The sequence below is a fragment of the Engystomops pustulosus genome, chromosome 8 (genome assembly GCF_040894005.1).
Source record: "Engystomops pustulosus chromosome 8, aEngPut4.maternal, whole genome shotgun sequence".
NCBI lineage: Eukaryota > Metazoa > Chordata > Amphibia > Anura > Leptodactylidae > Engystomops > Engystomops pustulosus.
The window spans coordinates 116250304-116272933 of NC_092418.1; the positions used below are offsets into that span (position 1 = coordinate 116250304).

General features: G+C 45.7%; 1 protein-coding gene across 3 annotated transcripts in view; it reads right to left on the bottom strand.

Annotated features, from left to right (window-relative positions):
* NHEJ1 (non-homologous end joining factor 1) overlaps positions 1-22630 on the bottom strand; it is a 104954-nt gene that overhangs the window by 73171 nt on the left and 9153 nt on the right. For all 3 annotated transcript variants that reach the window (XM_072122340.1, XM_072122339.1, XM_072122338.1), the window contains exons 3-5: positions 19306-19515; positions 18399-18537; positions 16086-16144 (exon numbers count right to left, since the gene is read on the bottom strand). In XM_072122340.1, the coding sequence (XP_071978441.1) occupies positions 16086-16144; positions 18399-18537; positions 19306-19515 (408 nt within the window). The remainder of the gene's footprint in view (positions 1-16085; positions 16145-18398; positions 18538-19305; positions 19516-22630) is intronic.

Genomic DNA, 22630 nt, shown 5'->3' on the forward strand with positions numbered 1-22630 from the left:
CTCATATCATCCATCTCATATCATCCATCTCATATCATCCATCTCATATCATCCATCTCATATCATCCATCTCATATCATCCATCTCATATCATCCATCTCATATCATCCATCTCATATCATCCATCTCATATCATCCATCTCATATCATCCATCTCATATCATCCATCTCATATCATCCATCTCATATCATCCATCTCATATCATCCATCTCATATCATCCATCTCATATCATCCATCTCATATCATCCATCTCATATCATCCATCTCATATCATCCATCTCATATCATCCATCTCATATCATCCATCTCATATCATCCATCTCATATCATCCATCTCATATCATCCATCTCATATCATCCATCTCATATCATCCATCTCATATCATCCATCTCATATCATCCATCTCATATCATCCATCTCATATCATCCATCTCATATCATCCATCTCATATCATCCATCTCATATCATCCATCTCATATCATCCATCTCATATCATCCATCTCATATCATCCATCTCATATCATCCATCTCATATCATCCATCTCATATCATCCATCTCATATCATCCATCTCATATCATCCATCTCATATCATCCATCTCATATCATCCATCTCATATCATCCATCTCATATCATCCATCTCATATCATCCATCTCATATCATCCATCTCATATCATCCATCTCATATCATCCATCTCATATCATCCATCTCATATCATCCATCTCATATCATCCATCTCATATCATCCATCTCATATCATCCATCTCATATCATCCATCTCATATCATCCATCTCATATCATCCATCTCATATCATCCATCTCATATCATCCATCTCATATCATCCATCTCATATCATCCATCTCATATCATCCATCTCATATCATCCATCTCATATCATCCATCTCATATCATCCATCTCATATCATCCATCTCATATCATCCATCTCATATCATCCATCTCATATCATCCATCTCATATCATCCATCTCATATCATCCATCTCATATCATCCATCTCATATCATCCATCTCATATCATCCATCTCATATCATCCATCTCATATCATCCATCTCATATCATCCATCTCATATCATCCATCTCATATCATCCATCTCATATCATCCATCTCATATCATCCATCTCATATCATCCATCTCATATCATCCATCTATCTATCTCATATCATCCATCTCATATCATCCATCTCATATCATCCATCTCATATCATCCATCCATCCATCCATCTATCTCATATCATATCATCCATCTATCTTTCTCATATCCATCTCATATCATCCATCTATCTTTCTCATATCCATCTCATATCATCCATCTATCTATCTCATATCATATCATCCATCTATCTCATATCATCCATCCATCTATCCATCTCATATCATCCATCCATCTATCTATCTCATATCATCCATCTATCCATCCATCTCATCCATCTATCTCATGTCCATCTCATCTCATCCATCCATCTCATCTCATCCATCTCATATCATCCATCTATCTATCTCATATCATCCATCTCATCTCATATCATCCATCCATCTATCTCATATCCATCTCATATCATCCATCCATCTATCTATCCATCTCATATCATCCATCTATCTCATATCCATCTCATATCATCCATCTATCTATCCATCTCATATCATCCATCTATCTCATATCCATCTCATATCATCCATCCATCTATCTCATATCCATCTCATATCATCCATCTATCTATCCATCTCATATCATCCATCTATCTATCCATCTCATATCATCCATCTCATATCATCCATCTCATCTCATCCATCTCATATCATCCATCTATCTATCTATCTCATATCATCCATCTCATCTCATATCATCCATCCATCTATCTATCCATCTCATATCATCCATCTATCTATCTCATATCCATCTCATATCATCCATCCATCTATCTCATATCCATCTCATATCATCCATCCATCTATCTCATATCCATCTCATATCATCCATCTATCTCATATCCATCTCATATCATCCATCTATCTCATATCCATCTCATATCATCCATCTATCTCATATCCATCTCATATCATCCATCTATCTCATATCCATCTCATATCATCCATCTATCTCATTTCCATCTCATATCATCCATCTATCTCATATCCATCTCATATCATCCATCTATCTCATATCCATCTCATATCATCCATCTATCTCATATCCATCTCATATCATCCATCTATCTCATATCCATCTCATATCATCCATCTTTCTCATATCCATCTCATATCATCCATCTATCCATCTCATATCATCCATCCATCTATCCATCTCATATCATCCATCCATCTATCTATCTCATATCATCCATCTATCCATCTCATATCATCCATCTCATATCATCCATCCATCTATCCATCTCATATCATCCATCCATCTATCTATCTCATATCATCCATCTCATATCATCCATCCATCTATCCATCTCATATCATCCATCCATCTATCTATCTCATATCATCCATCCATCTATCTCATATCATCCATCCATCTATCTATCTCATATCATCCATCTATCTATCTATCTCATATCATCCATCTATCTACATTACAAAAAAATAAGCATGTATCTATCACATATCCATCTCACACATTACTATCTATCTGTATACACCTGTATATACTCGTGTATAAGCCGAGGCCCCAATTTTACCACAAAAACCTGGGAAAACCTATCGACTTGAGTATAAGCCGAGGGTGGGAAATGCATTGGTCACAGCCTCCCCATTATATAGCCTGCCGGACCCTGCCTCATAGTATATAGCCAGCACCTGCCCCCCCCCCCAGTATATAGTCTGCCAGCCCATATCCCCCAGTTTATAGCCAGCCCCCTACCCCAGTATATAGCCAGACAGCCCATATCCCCCAGTATATAGCCAGACAGCCCATATCCCCCAGTATATAGCCAGCACCTGCCCCCCCCCCCCCCAGTGTATAGTCTGCCAGCCCATATCCCCCAGTATATAGCCAGCCCCCTGCTGGCTTGGGTTTTCAGCACATTTTTTGTACTGAAAAACTAGGCTTACACTCGAGTATATAAGTTAAATCTATTTCTTTATCTTGAATCTATCACATTACTATCCATCTCACATATCTATTGGTATATCAATATATCCATTTATCTATCTTGTATCTTTATAATATCTATCTCATATCTATCACATTACTATCTAGGTCTCCCTATCACATATCTACGGTATCTCATTTCTCACGGCAAAATAAGGTGCAATTTATTTTGGCATGGGTGAATAAATATCACCTTTATACTTACTGGAGAGCTGCCTTATTATATTTTTGGATATCTGACCTTACAAACCGGTGGATCGGGTTTGGTGGAGGCGTGCACCCACCACTGGACTTGATCCGTAAACATGTACTCACATTCGTGGTCCAGGATACCGCTGCCATCTCTCCGGTCCGTGCCCCTTGTAAACAATCAGGGGCATGGAAGTCACGCTGCGCCCAGCTTCTGACCGGCCTAGGTGGTTGCCCACCCACGTGGCCGGCAGCACCCACCCACGTGGCCAGCCGGAAGCTGTGCTTCTTTTTGTTTACATGAGGCACAGACTGGAGAGATGGCAGCATGGGACGACGGGAGGGACCACAGAGGTAAGTACATGTTTATTTTTTTCAGCAGCCACCTCCTGACCACTAATGTTTTTTGTTTTACAGTCTCGCACAACCCCTTCAAGGACACCCAACATACAGACGACCCCTAGTTACAGACAGACCTCTCTGCCCACTGTGACCTGTAGTGAAGCTCTCCGGATGCTTTACTTGTGTGCCAGGCGGCAGTGATGTACAGTAAGGCGTCTGTAATGAAGCTTTATGGATAATCCTTGTTCCTATGACAATACAGGGGTGCGAAATATGACTGCACACCAATGCAATTAAAGGGAACCTGTCACGGTGATTTGGTACACAAAACCACCCACAGGTCCATATGGCCCGGTGCTTTAGTGCCTCAAATTGCCCTTTATATTAAACTTGATACTCACCTCGGTTCCTCGGAACCTGCACATTCCGGAGCCGGAGTATTAAAACCCCGGGTGTAATGCTCCGGCTTCCCTCATTGCGAGAGGAGGCGCTGGTGAGGGATCTCCTCATCCAGGTAAGTATACGAGTTTATTTTTTTTTTAATTTCCTGCCATTTAAAAACTTGAAAAAGGTCGATTAGGGACCCTAAACCACTTGTACATAATGACCTGTAGTTGGTTTAGGGTCCCAAATCCATCTGACAGTTCTTCTTCTCCGTTCCCGCAGCGCAACGTTTCAGCTCGTCTGCAGGAGCCTCTGTTTATCTCTTTCCCTTATCCATCCATATCCTACCCCGTATAGGGTTCAGCCGCAGTGATGTCCCATAGCACCCACACTCCACCTGTGTGTGACGCGTTGGGCGGCCGCCAGCTCCATGTGCGGTTGACAATCCTGTGAGGCTTTAATGATCTCTCCGCAATACAAACAATTAGACGTGGCTTATTCCGCCTCGAGAGGAGAGATAAAAAGAATTAGGAGCTAGAAATAATATTCTGTGCCAGAGCGGCGGCGGCCGGGATCAAAGAGGCGAGCGACAATTCACACAGCGCACGGAGCGCCCGCTCCTAGAACAACAAGTGACGCCACTGACAACAGCAACTCACACGCAGCCCCTCTAATGCACAGGGGATCTGGGGATGATGGAAGCCGTCACAGCACAGGGATAATTAGGGGAGAACATCTTACTTTTTAGTTTTTATTTACTTAGTAAACAAAGTGTTTAATCCCTGGAACAAATGACTCCACCCAGACCTGTACAGAAACCTCTAATCATAGTATAAAATATTCCACAAAATCTGATATATTCTCTGGGATATTATCACATGAAGGATGTATGTACACAGTGACTGCACCAGCAGCAGAATAGTGAGTGCAGCTCTGGAGTATAATACAGGATGTAACTCAGGATTAGTACAGGATAAGTAATGTCATGTATGTACACAGTGACTGCACCAGCAGCAGAATAGTGAGTGCAGCTCTGGAGTATAATACAGGATGTAACTCAGGATCAGTACAGGATAAGTAATGTCATGTATGTACACAGTGACTGCACCAGCAGCAGAATAGTGAGTGCAGCTCTGGGGTATAATACAGGATGTAACTCAGGATCAGTACAGGATAAGTAATGTCATGTATATACACAGTGACTGCACCAGCAGCAGAATAGTGAGTGCAGCTCTGGGGTATAATACAGGATGTAACTCAGGATCAGTACAGGATAAGTAATGTCATGTATGTACACAGTGACTGCACCAGCAGCAGAATAGTGAGTGCAGCTCTGGAGTATAATACAGGATGTAACTCAGGATCAGTACAGGATAAGTAATGTCATGTATGTACACAGTGACTGCACCAGCAGCAGAATAGTGAGTGCAGCTCTGGGATATAATACAGGATGTAACTCAGGATCAGTACAGGATAAGTAATGTCATGTATGTACACAGTGACTGCACCAGCAGAATAGTGAGTGCAGCTCTGGAGTATAATACAGGATGTAACTCAGGATCAGTACAGGATAAGTAATGTCATGTATGTACACAGTGACTGCACCAGCAGAATAGTGAGTGCAGCTCTGGAGTATAATACAGGATGTAACTCAGGATCAGTACATGATAAGTAATGTCATGTATGTACACAGTGACTGCACCAGCAGCAGAATAGTGAGTGCAGCTCTGGGGTATATTACAGGATGTAACTCAGGATCAGTACAGGATAAGTAATGTCATGTATGTACACAGTGACTGCACCAGCAGCAGAATAGTGAGTGCAGCTCTGGAGTATAATACAGGATGTAACTCAGGATCAGTACAGGATAAGTAATGTCATGTATGTACACAGTGACTGCACCAGCAGCAGAATAGTGAGTGCAGCTCTGGGGTATAATACAGGATGTAACTCAGGATCAGTACAGGATAAGTAATGTCATGTATGTACACAGTGACTGCCCCAGCAGCAGAATAGTGAGTGCAGCTCTGGGGTATAATACAGGATGTAACTCAGGATCAGTACAGGATAAGTAATGTCATGTATGTAAACAGTGACTGCACCAGCAGCAGAATAGTGAGTGCAGCTCTGGAGTATAATACAGGATGTAACTCAGGATCAGTACAGGATAAGTAATGTCATGTATGTACACAGTGACTGCACCAGCAGCAGAATAGTGAGTGCAGCTCTGGTGTATAATACAGGATGTAACTCAGGATCAGTACAGGATAAGTAATGTCATGTATGTACACAATGACTGCACCAGCAGCAGAATAGTGAGTACAGCTCTGGAGTATAATACAGGATGTAACTCAGGATCAGTACAGGATAAGTAATGTCATGTATGTACACAGTGACTGCACCAGCAGCAGAATAGTGAATGCAGCTCTGGAGTATAATACAGGATGTAACTCAGGATCAGTACAGGATAAGTAATGTCATGTATGTACACAGTGACTGCACCAGCAGCAGAATAGTGAGTGCAGCTCTGGGGTATAATACAGGATGTAACTCAGGATCAGTACAGGATAAGTAATGTCATGTATGTACACAGTGACTGCACCAGCAGCAGAATAGTGAGTGCAGCTCTGGGGTATAATACAGGATGTAACTCAGGATCAGTACAGGATAAGTAATGTCATGTATGTACACAGTGACTGCACCAGCAGCAGAATAGTGAGTGCAGCTCTGGGGTATAATACAGGATGTAACTCAGGATCAGTACAGGATAAGTAATGTCATGTATGTACACAGTGACTGCACCAGCAGCAGAATAGTGAGTGCAGCTCTGGGGTATAATACAGGATGTAACTCAGGATCAGTACAGGATAAGTAATGTCATGTATGTACACAGTGACTGCACCAGCAGAATAGTGAGTGCAGCTCTGGAGTATAATACAGGATGTAACTCAGGATCAGTACAGGATAAGTAATGTCATGTATGTACACAGTGACTGCACCAGCAGCAGAATAGTGAGTGCAGCTCTGGAGTATAATACAGGATGTAACTCAGGATCAGTACAGGATAAGTAATGTCATGTATGTACACAGTGACTGCACCAGCAGCAGAATAGTGAGTGCAGCTCTGGAGCATAATACAGGATGTAACTCGGGATCAGTACAGGATAAGTAATGTCATATATGTACACAGTGACTGCACCAGCAGCAGAATAGTGAGTGCAGCTCTGGAGTATAATACAGGATGTAACTCAGGATCAGTACAGTATAAGTAATGTTGTGTATGTACACAGTGACTGCACCAGCAGCAGAATAGTGAGTGCAGCTCTGGGGTATAATACAGAGGAAACCTGAAATCTTCAGGTAACAATGGTCATTGTGATTCCCTCTATAACTCTCAGACATTGATGACCTCGGAGGGGAGAGGTTACTGTACTCCAGGGTGATGATACATTAGAGCTGATGTTGCCTGTGGAGATTTCCGGGATGCGCTCGTCTCTACCTCACAGACATGAAGCGGTTACTCCATGGATTGTATGGGGATGGGGGATGTGAAGCTCCTGAGGGTCTCACCTGCCCCCATATTATTGATAATGGTGTCCTGTCAGTCTGCATCCTGTTTGTCAGCCCATCCCAGATACGGAAATCCGTATAACATATACAACATGATCATATATACCATGTACTGCCCGGGCCATAAGGAGGGGCTTCTCCTCTGTGCACAACTGCTACAACTATACAAATCCTCAGACTTACAAGAAGATCTAAACATCCAGGGTGAACCCCATGGGTAACATCTAATCCTAATCCTGTCCTCTAGACCACCAGGGAAGTCAAAATTAAAGGGGCTTTTCACAAAGCAAGTTAGGCCCTATCCACAGGAGACCCCCTGACATCACTGAGACCCCCACCAATCCGCAAGTCAGCCTCATCATGTGGATAGGACCTAACTTGCTTTATTGTACAACCCCTTTAAATTCTCAGAGCCTATGCTGGCACCGCTGCCTTAGGCCATCAGGGAAGCCAACATTTATTCCTTTCACATCTCTTGTGCACCAGGGAACCTTCCCCACATCCCTACAGCTCTAGAAAACCAGCCATCCGCTCCAATATGACTCTAGGCCATCACTGAAACCAGAGTTACTAGAAACTACTCTTCCACTACTCAAGACTTCCAGAGAACCAGGCAGTCCTAGACCACCAGGGATGCTATCATTAACTCCTCCACTCTTCTAGAGCATTAGGGTTCTTATCGTTAACTCCATCACTCCTCTAGACCACCAGGGATGCTATCATTAACTCATTCACACCTCTGGATCACCAGGGATCTTAGCACTAACTCCTCTAGACCACCAGGGATATTAGCGTAAAATCTTCCACTCCTCTAGACCACCAGAGATGTTATCACTAACCTCTTCCACAACTTTAGAACACCAGGGCTCATCTAGACTGCCAGGGATGCTACCATTAACTCCTCCACTCCTCTAGACTGCCAGGGATGCTACCATTAACTCCTGCACTCCTCTAGACTGCCAGGGATGCTACCATTAACTCCTCCACTCCTCTAGACTGCCAGGGATGCTACCATTAACTCCTCCACTCCTCTAGACTGCCAGGGATGCTACCATTAACTCCTGCACTCCTCTAGACTGCCAGGGATGCTACCATTAACTCCTCCACTCCTCTAGACTGCCAGGGATGCTACCATTAACTCCTCCACTCCTCTAGACTGCCAGGGATGCTACCATTAACTCCTCCACTCCTCTAGACTGCCAGGGATACTACCATTAACTCCTCCACTCCTCTAGACTGCCAGGGATGCTACCATTAACTCTTCCACTCCTCTAGACTGCCAGGGATGCTACCATTAACTCCTCCACTCCTCTAGACTGCCAGGGATGCTACCATTAACTCCTCCACTCCTCTAGACTGCCAGGGATGCTACCATTAACTCCTGCACTCCTCTAGACTGCCAGGGATGCTACCATTAACTCCTCCACTCCTCTAGACTGCCAGGGATGCTACCATTAACTCCTCCACTCCTCTAGACTGCCAGGGATGCTACCATTAACTCCTCCACTCCTCTAGACTGCCAGGGATGCTACCATTAATTACTCCACTCCTCTAGACTGCCAGGGATGCTACCATTAACTCCTCCACTCCTCTAGACTGCCAGGGATGCTACCATTAATTACTCCACTCCTCTAGACTGCCAGGGATGCTACCATTAACTCCTCCACTCCTCTAGACTGCCAGGGATGCTACCATTAATTACTCCACTCCTCTAGACTGCCAGGGATGCTACCATTAACTCCTGCACTCCTCTAGACTGCCAGGGATGCTACCATTAACTCCTGCACTCCTCTAGACTGCCAGGGATGCTACCATTAATTCCTGCAGTCCTCTAGACTGCCAGGGATGCTACCATTAATTCCTGCAGTCCTCTAGACTGCCAGGGATGCTACCATTAATTCCTGCAGTCCTCTAGACTGCCAGGGATGCTACCATTAATTACTCCACTCCTCTAGACTGCCAGGGATGCTACCATTAACTCCTCCATTCCTCTAGACTGCCAGGGATGATACCATTAATTCCTCCACTCCTCTAGACTGCCAGGGATGCTACCATTAACTCCTCCACTCCTCTAGACTGCCAGGGATGCTACCATTAATTCCTGCACTCCTCTAGACTGCCAGGGATGCTACCATTAACTCCTGCACTCCTCTAGACTGCCAGGAATGCTACCATTAACTCCTCCACTCCTCTAGACTGCCAGGGATGCTACCATTAACTCCTGCACTCCTCTAGACTGCCAGGGATGCTACCATTAACTCCTCCACTCCTCTAGACTGCCAGGGATGCTACCATTAACTCCTCCACTCCTCTAGACTGCCAGGGATGCTACCATTAACTCATCCACTCCTCTAGACTGCCAGGGATGCTACCATTAACTCCTCCACTCCTCTAGACTGCCAGGGATGCTACCATTAACTCCTCCACTCCTCTAGACTGCCAGGGAAGCTACCATTAACTCCTCCACTCCTCTAGACTGCCAGGGATGCTACCATTAACTCCTCCACTCCTCTAGACTGCCAGGGATGCTACCATTAACTCCTGCACTCCTCTAGACTGCCAGGGATGCTACCATTAACTCCTGCACTCCTCTAGACTGCCAGGGATGCTACCATTAACTCCTGCACTCCTCTAGACTGCCAGGGATGCTACCATTAATTCCTGCAGTCCTCTAGACTGCCAGGGATGCTACCATTAACTCCTCCACTCCTCTAGACTGCCAGGGATGCTACCATTAACTCCTGCACTCCTCTAGACTGCCAGGGATGCTACCATTAACTCCTCCACTCCTCTAGACTGCCAGGGATGCTACCATTATCTCCTCCACTCCTCTAGACTGCCAGAGATGCTACCATTAACTCCTGCACTCCTCTAGACTGCCAGGGATGCTACCATTAACTCCTCCACTCCTCTAGACTGCCAGGGATGCTACCATTAACTCCTCCACTCCTCTAGACTGCCAGGGATGCTACCATTAACTCATCCACTCCTCTAGACTGCCAGGGATGCTACCATTAACTCCTGCACTCCTATAGACTGCCAGGGATGCTACCATTAACTCCTCCACTCCTGTAGACTGCCAGGGATGCTACCATTAACTCCTCCACTCCTCTAGACTGCCAGGGATGCTACCATTAACTCATCCACTCCTCTAGACTGCCAGGGATGCTACCATTAACTCCTGCACTCCTATAGACTGCCAGGGATGCTATCATTAACTCCTCCACCCTTCTAGAGCATTAGGGTTCTTATCGTTAACTCCATCACTCCTCTAGACCACCAGGGATGCTATCATTAACTCATTCACACCTCTGGATCACCAGGGATGTTAGCACTAACTCCTCTAGACCACCAGGGATATTAGCGTAAAATCTTCCACTCCTCTAGACCACCAGAGATGTTAGCACTAACCTCTTCCACAACTTTAGAACACCAGGGCTCCTCTAGACTGCCAGGGATGCTACCATTAACTCCTCCACTCCTCTAGACTGCCAGGGATGCTACCATTAACTCCTGCACTCCTCTAGACTGCCAGGGATGCTACCATTAACTCCAGCACTCCTCTAGACTGCCAGGGATGCTACCATTAACTCCTCCACTCCTCTAGACTGCCAGGGATGCTACCATTAACTCCTCCACTCCTCTAGACTGCCAGGGATGCTACCATTAACTCATCCACTCCTCTAGACTGCCAGGGATGCTACCATTAACTCCTGCACTCCTATAGACTGCCAGGGATGCTACCATTAACTCCTCTAGCCCACTAAAGAATCTGGCATTGATGCCTCTACTACTCTAGGCCACAAGGGAAGAGAACATGGATCCCCTACACCTGGGTAGTTATCATTCATTCTTAGCCCAAACCCAAATATTTTTAGCAAAGTGCCAATGCAATAATTTAGGCAGTAACTTATGGCAGAGCACCTGAGGACCCCAATACAGTAGAAAGAAGGAGAAGAAGTTTCGGATTATCATTGTAGCTTCCTCTGAGGGTCCTGAGCTGCCTGGGACTCGAGTCCTGTCTGGCAAACTCTGCGCTCAGGTGATGGAGCGTGTGCCCTTAGAGAGGTCTCTGAGTACCACCTCTGGCACCCGTGCCATAGGTTCGCCACCACTGTTCTAGACAATCAGCATGAACACTACTCTACCAAGATGGCGAAGTAAGACCTTACCTGCCCTAGACCACCAGGGAATCTAATGGTTACCTCTCCACTACTCTAGACCACCAGGGAATCTAACGGTTACCTCTCCACTACTCTAGACCACCAGGGAATCTAGCGGTTACCTCTCCACTACTCTAGACCACCAGGGAATCTAGCGGTTACCTCTCCACTACTCTAGACCACCAGGGAATCTAACGGTTACCTCTCCACTACTCTAGACCACCAGGGAATCTAACGGTTACCTCTCCACTACTCTAGACCACCAGGGAATCTAGCGGTTACCTCTCCACTACTCTAGACCACCAGGGAATCTAGCGGTTACCTCTCCACTACTCTAAACCACCAGGGAATCTAGCGGTTACCTCTCCACTACTCTAGACCACCAGGGAATCTAGCAGTTACCTCTCCACTACTCTAGACCACCAGGGAATCTAACGGTTACCTCTCCACTACTCTAGACCACCAGGGAATCTAGCGGTTACCTCTCCACTACTCTAGACCACCAGGGAATCTAGCGGTTACCTCTCCACTACTCTAGACCACCAGGGAATCTAGCGGTTACCTCTCCACTACTCTAGACCACCAGGGAATCTAGCGGTTACCTCTCCACTACTCTAGACCACCAGGGAATCTAACGGTTACCTCTCCACTACTCTAGACCACCAGGGAATCTAGCGGTTACCTCTCCACTACTCTAGACCACCAGGGAATCTAACGGTTACCTCTCCACTACTCTAGGCCACCAGGGAATCTAGTGGTTACCTCTCCACTACTCTAGACCACCAGGGAATCTAGCGGTTACCTCTCCACTACTCTAGGCCACCAGGGAATCTAGCGGTTACCTCTCCACTACTCTAGACCACCAGGGAATCTAGCGGTTACCTCTCCAATACTCTAGACCACCAGGCAATCTAGCGGTTACCTCTCCACTACTCTAGGCCACCAGGGAATCTAGCGGTTACCTCTCCACTACTCTAGGCCACCAGGGAATCTAGCGGTTACCTCTCCACTACTCTAGACCACCAGGGAATCTAGCGGTTACCTCTCCACTACTCTAGGCCACCAGGGAATCTAGCGGTTACCTCTCCACTACTCTAGGCCACCAGGGAATCTAGCGGTTACCTCTCCACTACTCTAGGCCACCAGGGAATCTAGCGGTTACCTCTCCACTACTCTAGACCACCAGGGAATCTAGCGGTTACCTCTCCACTACTCTAGACCACCAGGGAATCTAACGGTTACCTCTCCACTACTCTAGGCCACCAGGGAATCTAGTGGTTACCTCTCCACTACTCTAGACCACCAGGGAATCTAGCGGTTACCTCTCCACTACTCTAGGCCACCAGGGAATCTAGCGGTTACCTCTCCACTACTCTAGGCCACCAGGGAATCTAGCGGTTACCTCTCCACTACTCTAGACCACCAGGGAATCTAGCGGTTACCTCTCCACTACTCTAGACCACCAGGGAATCTAACAGTTACCTCTCCACTACTCTAGACCACCAGGGAATCTAGCGGTTACCTCTCCACTACTCTAGACCACCAGGGAATCTAGCGGTTACCTCTCCACTACTCTAGACCATTAGGGAATCTAGCGGTTACCTCTCCACTACTCTAGGCCACCAGGGAATCTAGCGGTTACCTCTCCACTACTCTAGACCATTAGGGAATCTAGCGGTTACCTCTCCACTACTCTAGACCATTAGGGAATCTAGCGGTTACCTCTCCACTACTCTAGACCACCAGGGAATCTAGCGGTTACCTCTCCACTACTCTAGACCACCAGGGAATCTAACAGTTACCTCTCCACTACTCTAGACCACCAGGGAATCTAGGGGTTACCTCTCCACTACTCTAGACCACCAGGGAATCTAACAGTTACCTCTCCACTACTCTAGACCACCAGGGAATCTAGCGGTTACCTCTCCACTACTCTAGACCACCAGGGAATCTAGCGGTTACCTCTCCACTACTCTAGACCATTAGGGAATCTAGCGGTTACCTCTCCACTACTCTAGGCCACCAGGGAATCTAGCGGTTACCTCTCCACTACTCTAGACCATTAGGGAATCTAGCGGTTACCTCTCCACTACTCTAGACCATTAGGGAATCTAACGGTTACCTCTCCACTACTCTAGACCACCAGGGAATCTAGCGGTTACCTCTCCACTACTCTAGACCACCAGGGAATCTAACGGTTACCTCTCCACTACTCTAGACCACCAGGGAATCTAGCGGTTACCTCTCCACTACTCTAGACCATTAGGGAATCTAGCGGTTACCTCTCCACTACTCTAGACCATTAGGGAATCTAACGGTTACCTCTCCACTACTCTAGACCATTAGGGAATCTAGCGGTTACCTCTCCACTACTCTAGACCACCAGGGAATCTAGCGGTTACCTCTCCACTACTCTAGACCACCAGGGAATCTAGGGGTTACCTCTCCACTACTCTAGACCACCAGGGAATCTAACAGTTACCTCTCCACTACTCTAGACCATTAGGGAATCTAACGGTTACCTCTCCACTACTCTAGGCCACCAGGGAATCTAGCGGTTACCTCTCCACTACTCTAGACCACCAGGGAATCTAACGGTTACCTCTCCACTACTCTAGACCACCAGGGAATCTAGCGGTTACCTCTCCACTACTCTAGACCATTAGGGAATCTAACGGTTACCTCTCCACTACTCTAGACCACCAGGGAATCTAGCGGTTACCTCTCCACTACTCTAGACCACCAGGGAATCTAGCGGTTACCTCTCCACTACTCTAGGCCACCAGGGAATCTAGCGGTTACCTCTCCACTACTCTAGACCATTAGGGAATCTAGCGGTTACCTCTCCACTACTCTAGGCCACCAGGGAATCTAGCGGTTACCTCTCCACTACTCTAGACCATTAGGGAATCTAGCGGTTACCTCTCCACTACTCTAGACCATTAGGGAATCTAACGGTTACCTCTCCACTACTCTAGACCATTAGGGAATCTAACGGTTACCTCTCCACTACTCTAGGCCACCAGGGAATCTAACGGTTACCTCTCCACTACTCTAGACCACCAGGGAATCTAACGGTTACCTCTCCACTACTCTAGGCCACCAGGGAATCTAACGGTTACCTCTCCACTACTCTAGGCCACCAGGGAATCTAACGGTTACCTCTCCACTACTCTAGACCATTAGGGAATCTAACGGTTACCTCTCCACTACTCTAGGCCACCAGGGAATCTAGCGGTTACCTCTCCACTACTCTAGACCACCAGGGAAGTTTGCACTGACTCTTCCCCCACTTTAGGCACCCCAATACTGGAATGCTCTGTAATTGTGAGCAGTCACACCGGTTTGGAGCGCCCTCTATTGACAGCGCTCATACTTCCCATAAACTCCTTACAATGTCTTCTTTATCCAGACTGGTTATCGCTTCTCCATCTTCTCATGATCCTCGGTGCGGTATTGATCTCCTGGCACGTGGTTAAAACAAATAGGACCTCCGTCTAATGACACCCCAGACTATGGGAAGGTGCGGGCAGGAGGCAAGTCCCAGCAGTCCCTGGTGTTTATATACACACACCTTGTATAAGGCGTGTGCTGAAGTCATACCAGGAAACGCCGGGCTCATGCCAACTGCTGCCGCCCCAAATATCTACATTCAATATAGACCTATTACAGCTGATAAGATACAATTGTAACAAACCCTCAGCTGTGCAAAAATATGCGATTAGGGCAGTTTTTTCTGCATCTAGATGTAAAAGTAGAAGGTACCTAGTCATTGACAGCAAGCAGAGATAATGAAAATGAACCTAGACAGTCACTGAACCTGAGGAGGTTATTCAGATTTGGGATAATATCAAATTATTGGTCCAATCGTCCAAGCAGATTCCTCCAGTGTTGGCATATCATAAGAGAACAGAGGTGCATCTTCTCTATAGAACCCCAAAAACTTGATGACTTCTCCTGCCGATAGGTCATCAAATTCACATATTTGGAAAAGCCCTTTAAATGGCTCCTTTGGATACTGATTGCCCATCTTTATCAGTCTGATGGGGTTCCCACACCTAACGCAGCGGCGGCTCAGCTCTCATTTACTACAATGGGCTGCAGTACCTCTGCCTGGCCACTACACAGAGCACAGAGCCTTCTGCTTTCACTTCCCTCCACTGTTACGGTAGTGCAGGTTGTAGTGCGTCACACAAACCCCTTCCCCTACCCAACAATCAGCATAGATGGTCAAATTAAAAAGGGTGGAAGCCCCCCTTAATTTACACACAACTGGAACACCCCTTTAAATTTAGAACTCAACACTTACCTTCCTCATGAAGGACTTGGAGAAGGAATTCTCATCAAAAGTCTCCGTTTTCAAGCGCTCTGCAGAAACATCATCCACAAATCTAAGAAACATTCTACTCATTTTTAAAGGAATTAACAGTTCACCTAAAACGTATCCTTTTGTAAGTTTACTACTTAAAGGGGTTGTCCACTTTAAGCAAAAAAAAAACAAAAAACTAAATGTTGTTTGTGTAATAAAAAAATTATGCAATCTGCCCATATAATTTCTGTATCAATTCCTCAGTTTTCTCAATCTCTGCTTGCTGTCATTCAACAGGAAACTTAATTGCTTACTTCCTGTAGATAAAAACTGGACCCTGGTCATGTGATGTCACACAGGTGCATTGTTATATTTCACACAGATCTGATTACTCCCTATGGTACTAACGAGCCGTGCATCTGTGTGACATCACATGACCAGGAATATAATGATCTGTGCACCTGTGTGACATCCCATGACCAGGGATATAATGAGCCGTGCATCTGTGTGACATCCCATGACCAGGGATATAATGAGCTGTGCACCTGTGTGACATCACATGACCAGGGATATAATGAGCCGTGCATCTGTGTGACATCCCATGACCAGGGATATAACGAGCCGTGCATCTGTGGGACATCACATGGCCAGGGATATAATGAGCCGTGCACCTGTGTGACATCACATGAACAGGGATATAATGAGCTGTGCTCCTGTGTGACATAACATGACCAGGGATATAACGAGCCGTGCACCTGTGTGACATCACATGACCAGGGATATAATGAGCCGTGCATCTGTGTGACATCACATGACCAGGGATATAATGAGCCGTGCTCCTGTGTGACATCACATGACAAGGAATATAATGATCTGTGCACCTGTGTGACATCACATGACCAGGGATATAACGAGCCGCGCACCTGTGTGACATCACATGACCAGGGATATAATGAGCCGTGCTCCTGTGTGACATCACATGACCAGGGATATAACGAGCCGTGCACCCGTGTGACATCACATGACCAGGGATATAACGAGCCGCGCACCTGTGTGACATCACATGACCAGGGATATAACGAGCCGTGCATCTGTGGGACATCACATGACCAGGGATATAACGAGCCGTGCACCTGTGTGACATCACATGGCCAGGGATATAACGAGCCGTGCACCTGTGTGACATCACATGACCAGGCATATAACGAGCCGTGCATCTGTGGGACATCACATGGCCAGGGATATAATGAGCCGTGCACCTGTGTGACATCACATGAACAGGGATATAATGAGCTGTGCTCCTGTGAGACATAACATGACCAGGGATATAACGAGCCGTGCACCTGTGTGACATCACATGACCAGGGATATAACGAGCCGTGCACCTGTGTGACATCACATGACCAGGGATATAACGAGCCATGCATCTGTGGGACATCACATGGCCAGGGATATAATGAGCCGTGCACCTGTGTAACATCACATGACCAGGGATATAACGAGCTGTGCATCTGTGAAACATCACGTGACCAGGGATATAACGAGCTGTGCACCTGTGTGACATCACATGACCAGGGATATAACGAGCTGTGCACCTGTGTAACATCACATGACCAGGGATATAACGAGCTGTGCATCTGTGTAACATCACATGACCAGGGATATAACGAGCTGTGCACCTGTGTGACATCACATGACCAGGGATATAACGAGCTGTGCACCTGTGTAACATCACATGACCAGGGATATAACGAGCTGTGCATCTGTGAAACATCACATGACCAGGGATATAACGAGCCGTGCACCTGTGTGACATCACATGACCAGGGATATAACGAGCCGTGCTCCTGTGTGACATAACATGACCAGGGATATAACGAGCCGTGCACCTGTGTGACATCACATGACCAGGGATATAACGAGCCGTGCACCTGTGTGACATCACATGACCAGGGATATATAGAGCTGTGCACCTGTGTGACATCACGTGACCAGGGACTGAAATGTATTCCCAGGAAGTAAACAATGACAGCAGAGATCTAAAAAATGGGAGGAATTTATACATTAAAATTATATTTTACAAACAATATTAATTATTTGCCGGACGTGGGAAATGTTTTTTAATTGCTGCCCCATCATTATAATATTTATGAGGCCTCCAGATCCCATGATGATCCATCCATTCCCTTCCACACAGTAATGCTGGAGGTGTCAGCCCATGGCATATAAGGGGTTACACTGACCATTCTCCCATCCTCACAGTTGTAGAGATGTCCTTCTCTGGACATCCCCTTTAAATGTTAATGTCTTTACCTCGTGATAGCACTGCTCCGCCCTCCAGATAATCCTGAATTTCTTCATCCTTCCTCCTGAGTAAGAGGCAGAGCTCCTGACACTGAGAGTCCAAGGCCTTGGTCATGGAGATGAGGGGCTGCAGGAAGTGGCGGCACACCTGCCAATCAAACAGAGGAGCCACGGTACAAGGTGTATCTACTGTGTGGTCTGACGATCTAGTATCTCTGAAGCCAACTAATGCACAAGGCAGAGCGAGGAATCTATTACTGCCGTAGATTATAGCTGTATTCTGGGCATGAGGACGCCAGCATGGGGCCCCTCTAAGCTCTGGGGCCCTAGGCAATTGCATGAGTTCCCTAATGAGTATATTTGTTGCTGCATAAAATATTCATCAGCAGAATCGCACTTTATCTGAACACCTACAACCTGTGGTTCTTTCCAAACAGTGGGACTACAAGTCCCAGCATAACCCACCAGCTGGACCCAACATCACTATAAAACCCCCCTGGCAGGCGGCAGTGACATCGTCACATCACTGTATTACTAATCTATGGGGATGGCGCCACCTAGTGGTCACATAGCAAATGACAAGCTCATCAGCTTCAAAGTATAAAAAAGTCTGGTTTCTTCCAAATTTTCATTTCAGCTAACAGAGTGGCAAAATTCTGCTCATAACCAAATGGAATTTGTGGGCGCTGCCCTTCCAATGCCGGAGAATGTTTCTGTATTTTGAAAGAAATTAGCTTTACGGGTAATGAGACGTGTAAACACAACATCTCCCACAATGCAATGCAGCAAAGCACAATCTGTACTCCTGCAGTAAGAGGTAGAATTCTGAATGCAGCTTTGGATGTAACAAGAGCATAAAATATGAGAAGATATAAGATAAATAATTGATAGGACTATTCTGGGCGCCATCTCTCACCGTGCCGACGCTGGACTCTTCACAGTGAAAGTTCCAGTAAAATGGGAGCCCAGAGAGCCGACTCTTCACATGCAGCATCAGGGTCCCCCGGGTGCGGGTGCAGGACAATGTGTTCGCTGTCTTCTCTTTAGAATCCAACAAGGGACGGATGAGCTGGGACAGATGACCCAGGAACGAGGAGATGGGGGCTTTCAGGCGTTTATTCAGCTCCTGTGCAGGAACAAAGGGGAAGAACGGAATCTCGGGAGCAGAAAGAAGAGTAAAGAATGACTTCACTTCTAGCTTGTACAGCTACGACCCAATTCTGTACTCTAGAACTATTCTGCTGGAGCTATACTTCAGATTAGTAGTCAGTGCGGCTCGTGTATCACTAGGCCGGCTCCTTGTGACAGTGTGTTGGCCCTCTAATAAGTCTATCAGCAATGTTCTCCTGCACTGCTGACTTGTTGCCACTTGTTTGTTAAACAGTAACAATAAAAGGTCATTCCCTAGCCGACAGTCTGATAAATCTGTAGGTTACAACTTTTATGTTCAGGTGGGAAGAGTTTGCCCCATTCAACAAAAAATTGCACAACCCGTGATGCAACTATTTTACATTAAAAGAATCCACAAAAAAACATTGATTAATAACCCCCAATGTGTATATACATGACATTACTTATCCTGTACTGATCCTGAGTTACATCCTGTATTATACTCCAGAGCTGCACTCACTATTCTGCTGCTGGTGCAGTCACTGTGTACATACATGACATTACTTATCCTGTACTGATCCTGAGTTACATCCTGTATTATACTCCAGAGCTGCACTCACTATTCTGCTGCTGGTGCAGTCACTGTGTACATACATGACATTACTTATCCTGTACTGATCCTGAGTTACATCCTGTATTATACTCCAGAGCTGCACTCACTATTCTGCTGCTGGTGCAGTCACTGTGTACATACATGACATTACTTATCCTGTACTGATCCTGAGTTACATCCTGTATTATACTCCAGAGCTGCACTCACTATTCTGCTGCTGGTGCAGTCACTGTGTATATACATGACATTACTTATCCTGTACTGATCCTGAGTTACATCCTATATTATACCCTAGAGCTGCACTCACTATTCTGCTGCTGGTGCAGTCACTGTGTACATACATGACATTACTTATCCTGTACTGATCCTGAGTTACATCCTGTATTATACCCCAGAGCTGCACTCACTATTCTGCTGCTGGTGCAGTCACTGTGTACATACATGACATTACTTATTCTGTACTGATCCTGAGTTACATCCTGTATTATACCCCAGAGCTGCACTCACTATTCTGCTGCTGGTGCAGTCACTGTGTACATACATGACATTACTTATCCTGTACTGATCCTGAGTTACATCCTATATTATACCCCAGAGCTGCGCTCACTATTCTGCTGCTGGTGCAGTCACTGTGTACATACATGACATTACTTATCCTGTACTGATCCTGAGTTACATCCTGTATTATACCCCAGAGCTGCACTCACTATACTGCTGCTGGTGCAGTCACTGTGTACATACATGACATTACTTATCCTGTACTGATCCTGAGTTACATCCTGTATTATACTCCAGAGCTGCACTCACTATTCTGCTGCTGGTGCAGTCACTGTGTACATACATGACATTACTTATCCTGTACTGATCCTGAGTTACATCCTGTATTATACCCCAGAGCTGCACTCACTATTCTGCTGCTGGTGCAGTCACTGTGTACATACATGACATTACTTATCCTGTACTGATCCTGAGTTACATCATGTATTATACCCCAGAGCTGCACTCACTATTCTGCTGCTGGTGCAGTCACTGTGTACATACATGACATTACTTATCCTGTACTGATCCTGAGTTACATCCTGTATTATACCCCAGAGCTGCACTCACTATTCTGCTGCTGGTGCAGTCACTGTGTACATACATGACATTACTTATCCTGTACTGATCCCGAGTTACATCCTGTATTATACCCCAGAGCTACACTCACTATTCTGCTGCTGGTGCAGTCACTGTGTACATACATGACATTACTTATCCTGTACTGATCCTGAGTTACATCCTATATTATACCCTAGAGCTGCACTCACTATTCTGCTGCTGGTGCAGTCACTGTGTACATACATGACATTACTTATCCTGTACTGATCCTGAGTTACATCCTGTAAAATACCCCAGAGCTGCACTCACTATTCTGCTGCTGGTGCAGTCACTGTGTACATACATGACATTACTTATCCTGTACTGATCCTGAGTTACATCCTGTATTATACCCCAGAGCTGCACTCACTATTCTGCTGCTGGTGCAGTCACTGTGTACATACATGACATTACTTATCCTGTACTGATCCCGAGTTACATCCTGTATTATACCCCAGAGCTACACTCACTATTCTGCTGCTGGTGCAGTCACTGTGTACATACATGACATTACTTATCCTGTACTGATCCTGAGTTACATCCTATATTATACCCTAGAGCTGCACTCACTATTCTGCTGCTGGTGCAGTCACTGTGTACATACATGACATTACTTATCCTGTACTGATCCTGAGTTACATCCTGTAAAATACCCCAGAGCTGCACTCACTATTCTGCTGCTGGTGCAGTCACTGTGTACATACATGACATTACTTATCCTGTACTGATCCTGAGTTACATCCTGTATTATACCCCAGAGCTGCACTCACTATTCTGCTGCTGGTGCAGTCACTGTGTACATACATGACATTACTTATCCTGTACTGATCCTGAGTTACATCCTGTATTATACCCCAGAGCTGCACTCACTATTCTGCTGCTGGTGCAGTCACTGTGTACATACATGACATTACTTATCCTGTACTGATCCTGAGTTACATCCTGTATTATACCCCAGAGCTGCACTCACTATTCTGCTGCTGGTGCAGTCACTGTGTACATACATGACATTACTTATCCTGTACTGATCCTGAGTTACATCCTATATTATACCCTAGAGCTGCACTCACTATTCTGCTGCTGGTGCAGTCACTGTGTACATACATGACATTACTTATCCTGTACTGATCCTGAGTTACATCCTGTATTATACCCCAGAGCTGCACTCACTATTCTGCTGCTGGTGCAGTCACTGTGTACATACATGACATTACTTATTCTGTACTGATCCTGAGTTACATCCTGTATTATACCCCAGAGCTGCACTCACTATTCTGCTGCTGGTGCAGTCACTGTGTACATACATGACATTACTTATCCTGTACTGATCCTGAGTTACATCCTATATTATACCCCAGAGCTGCGCTCACTATTCTGCTGC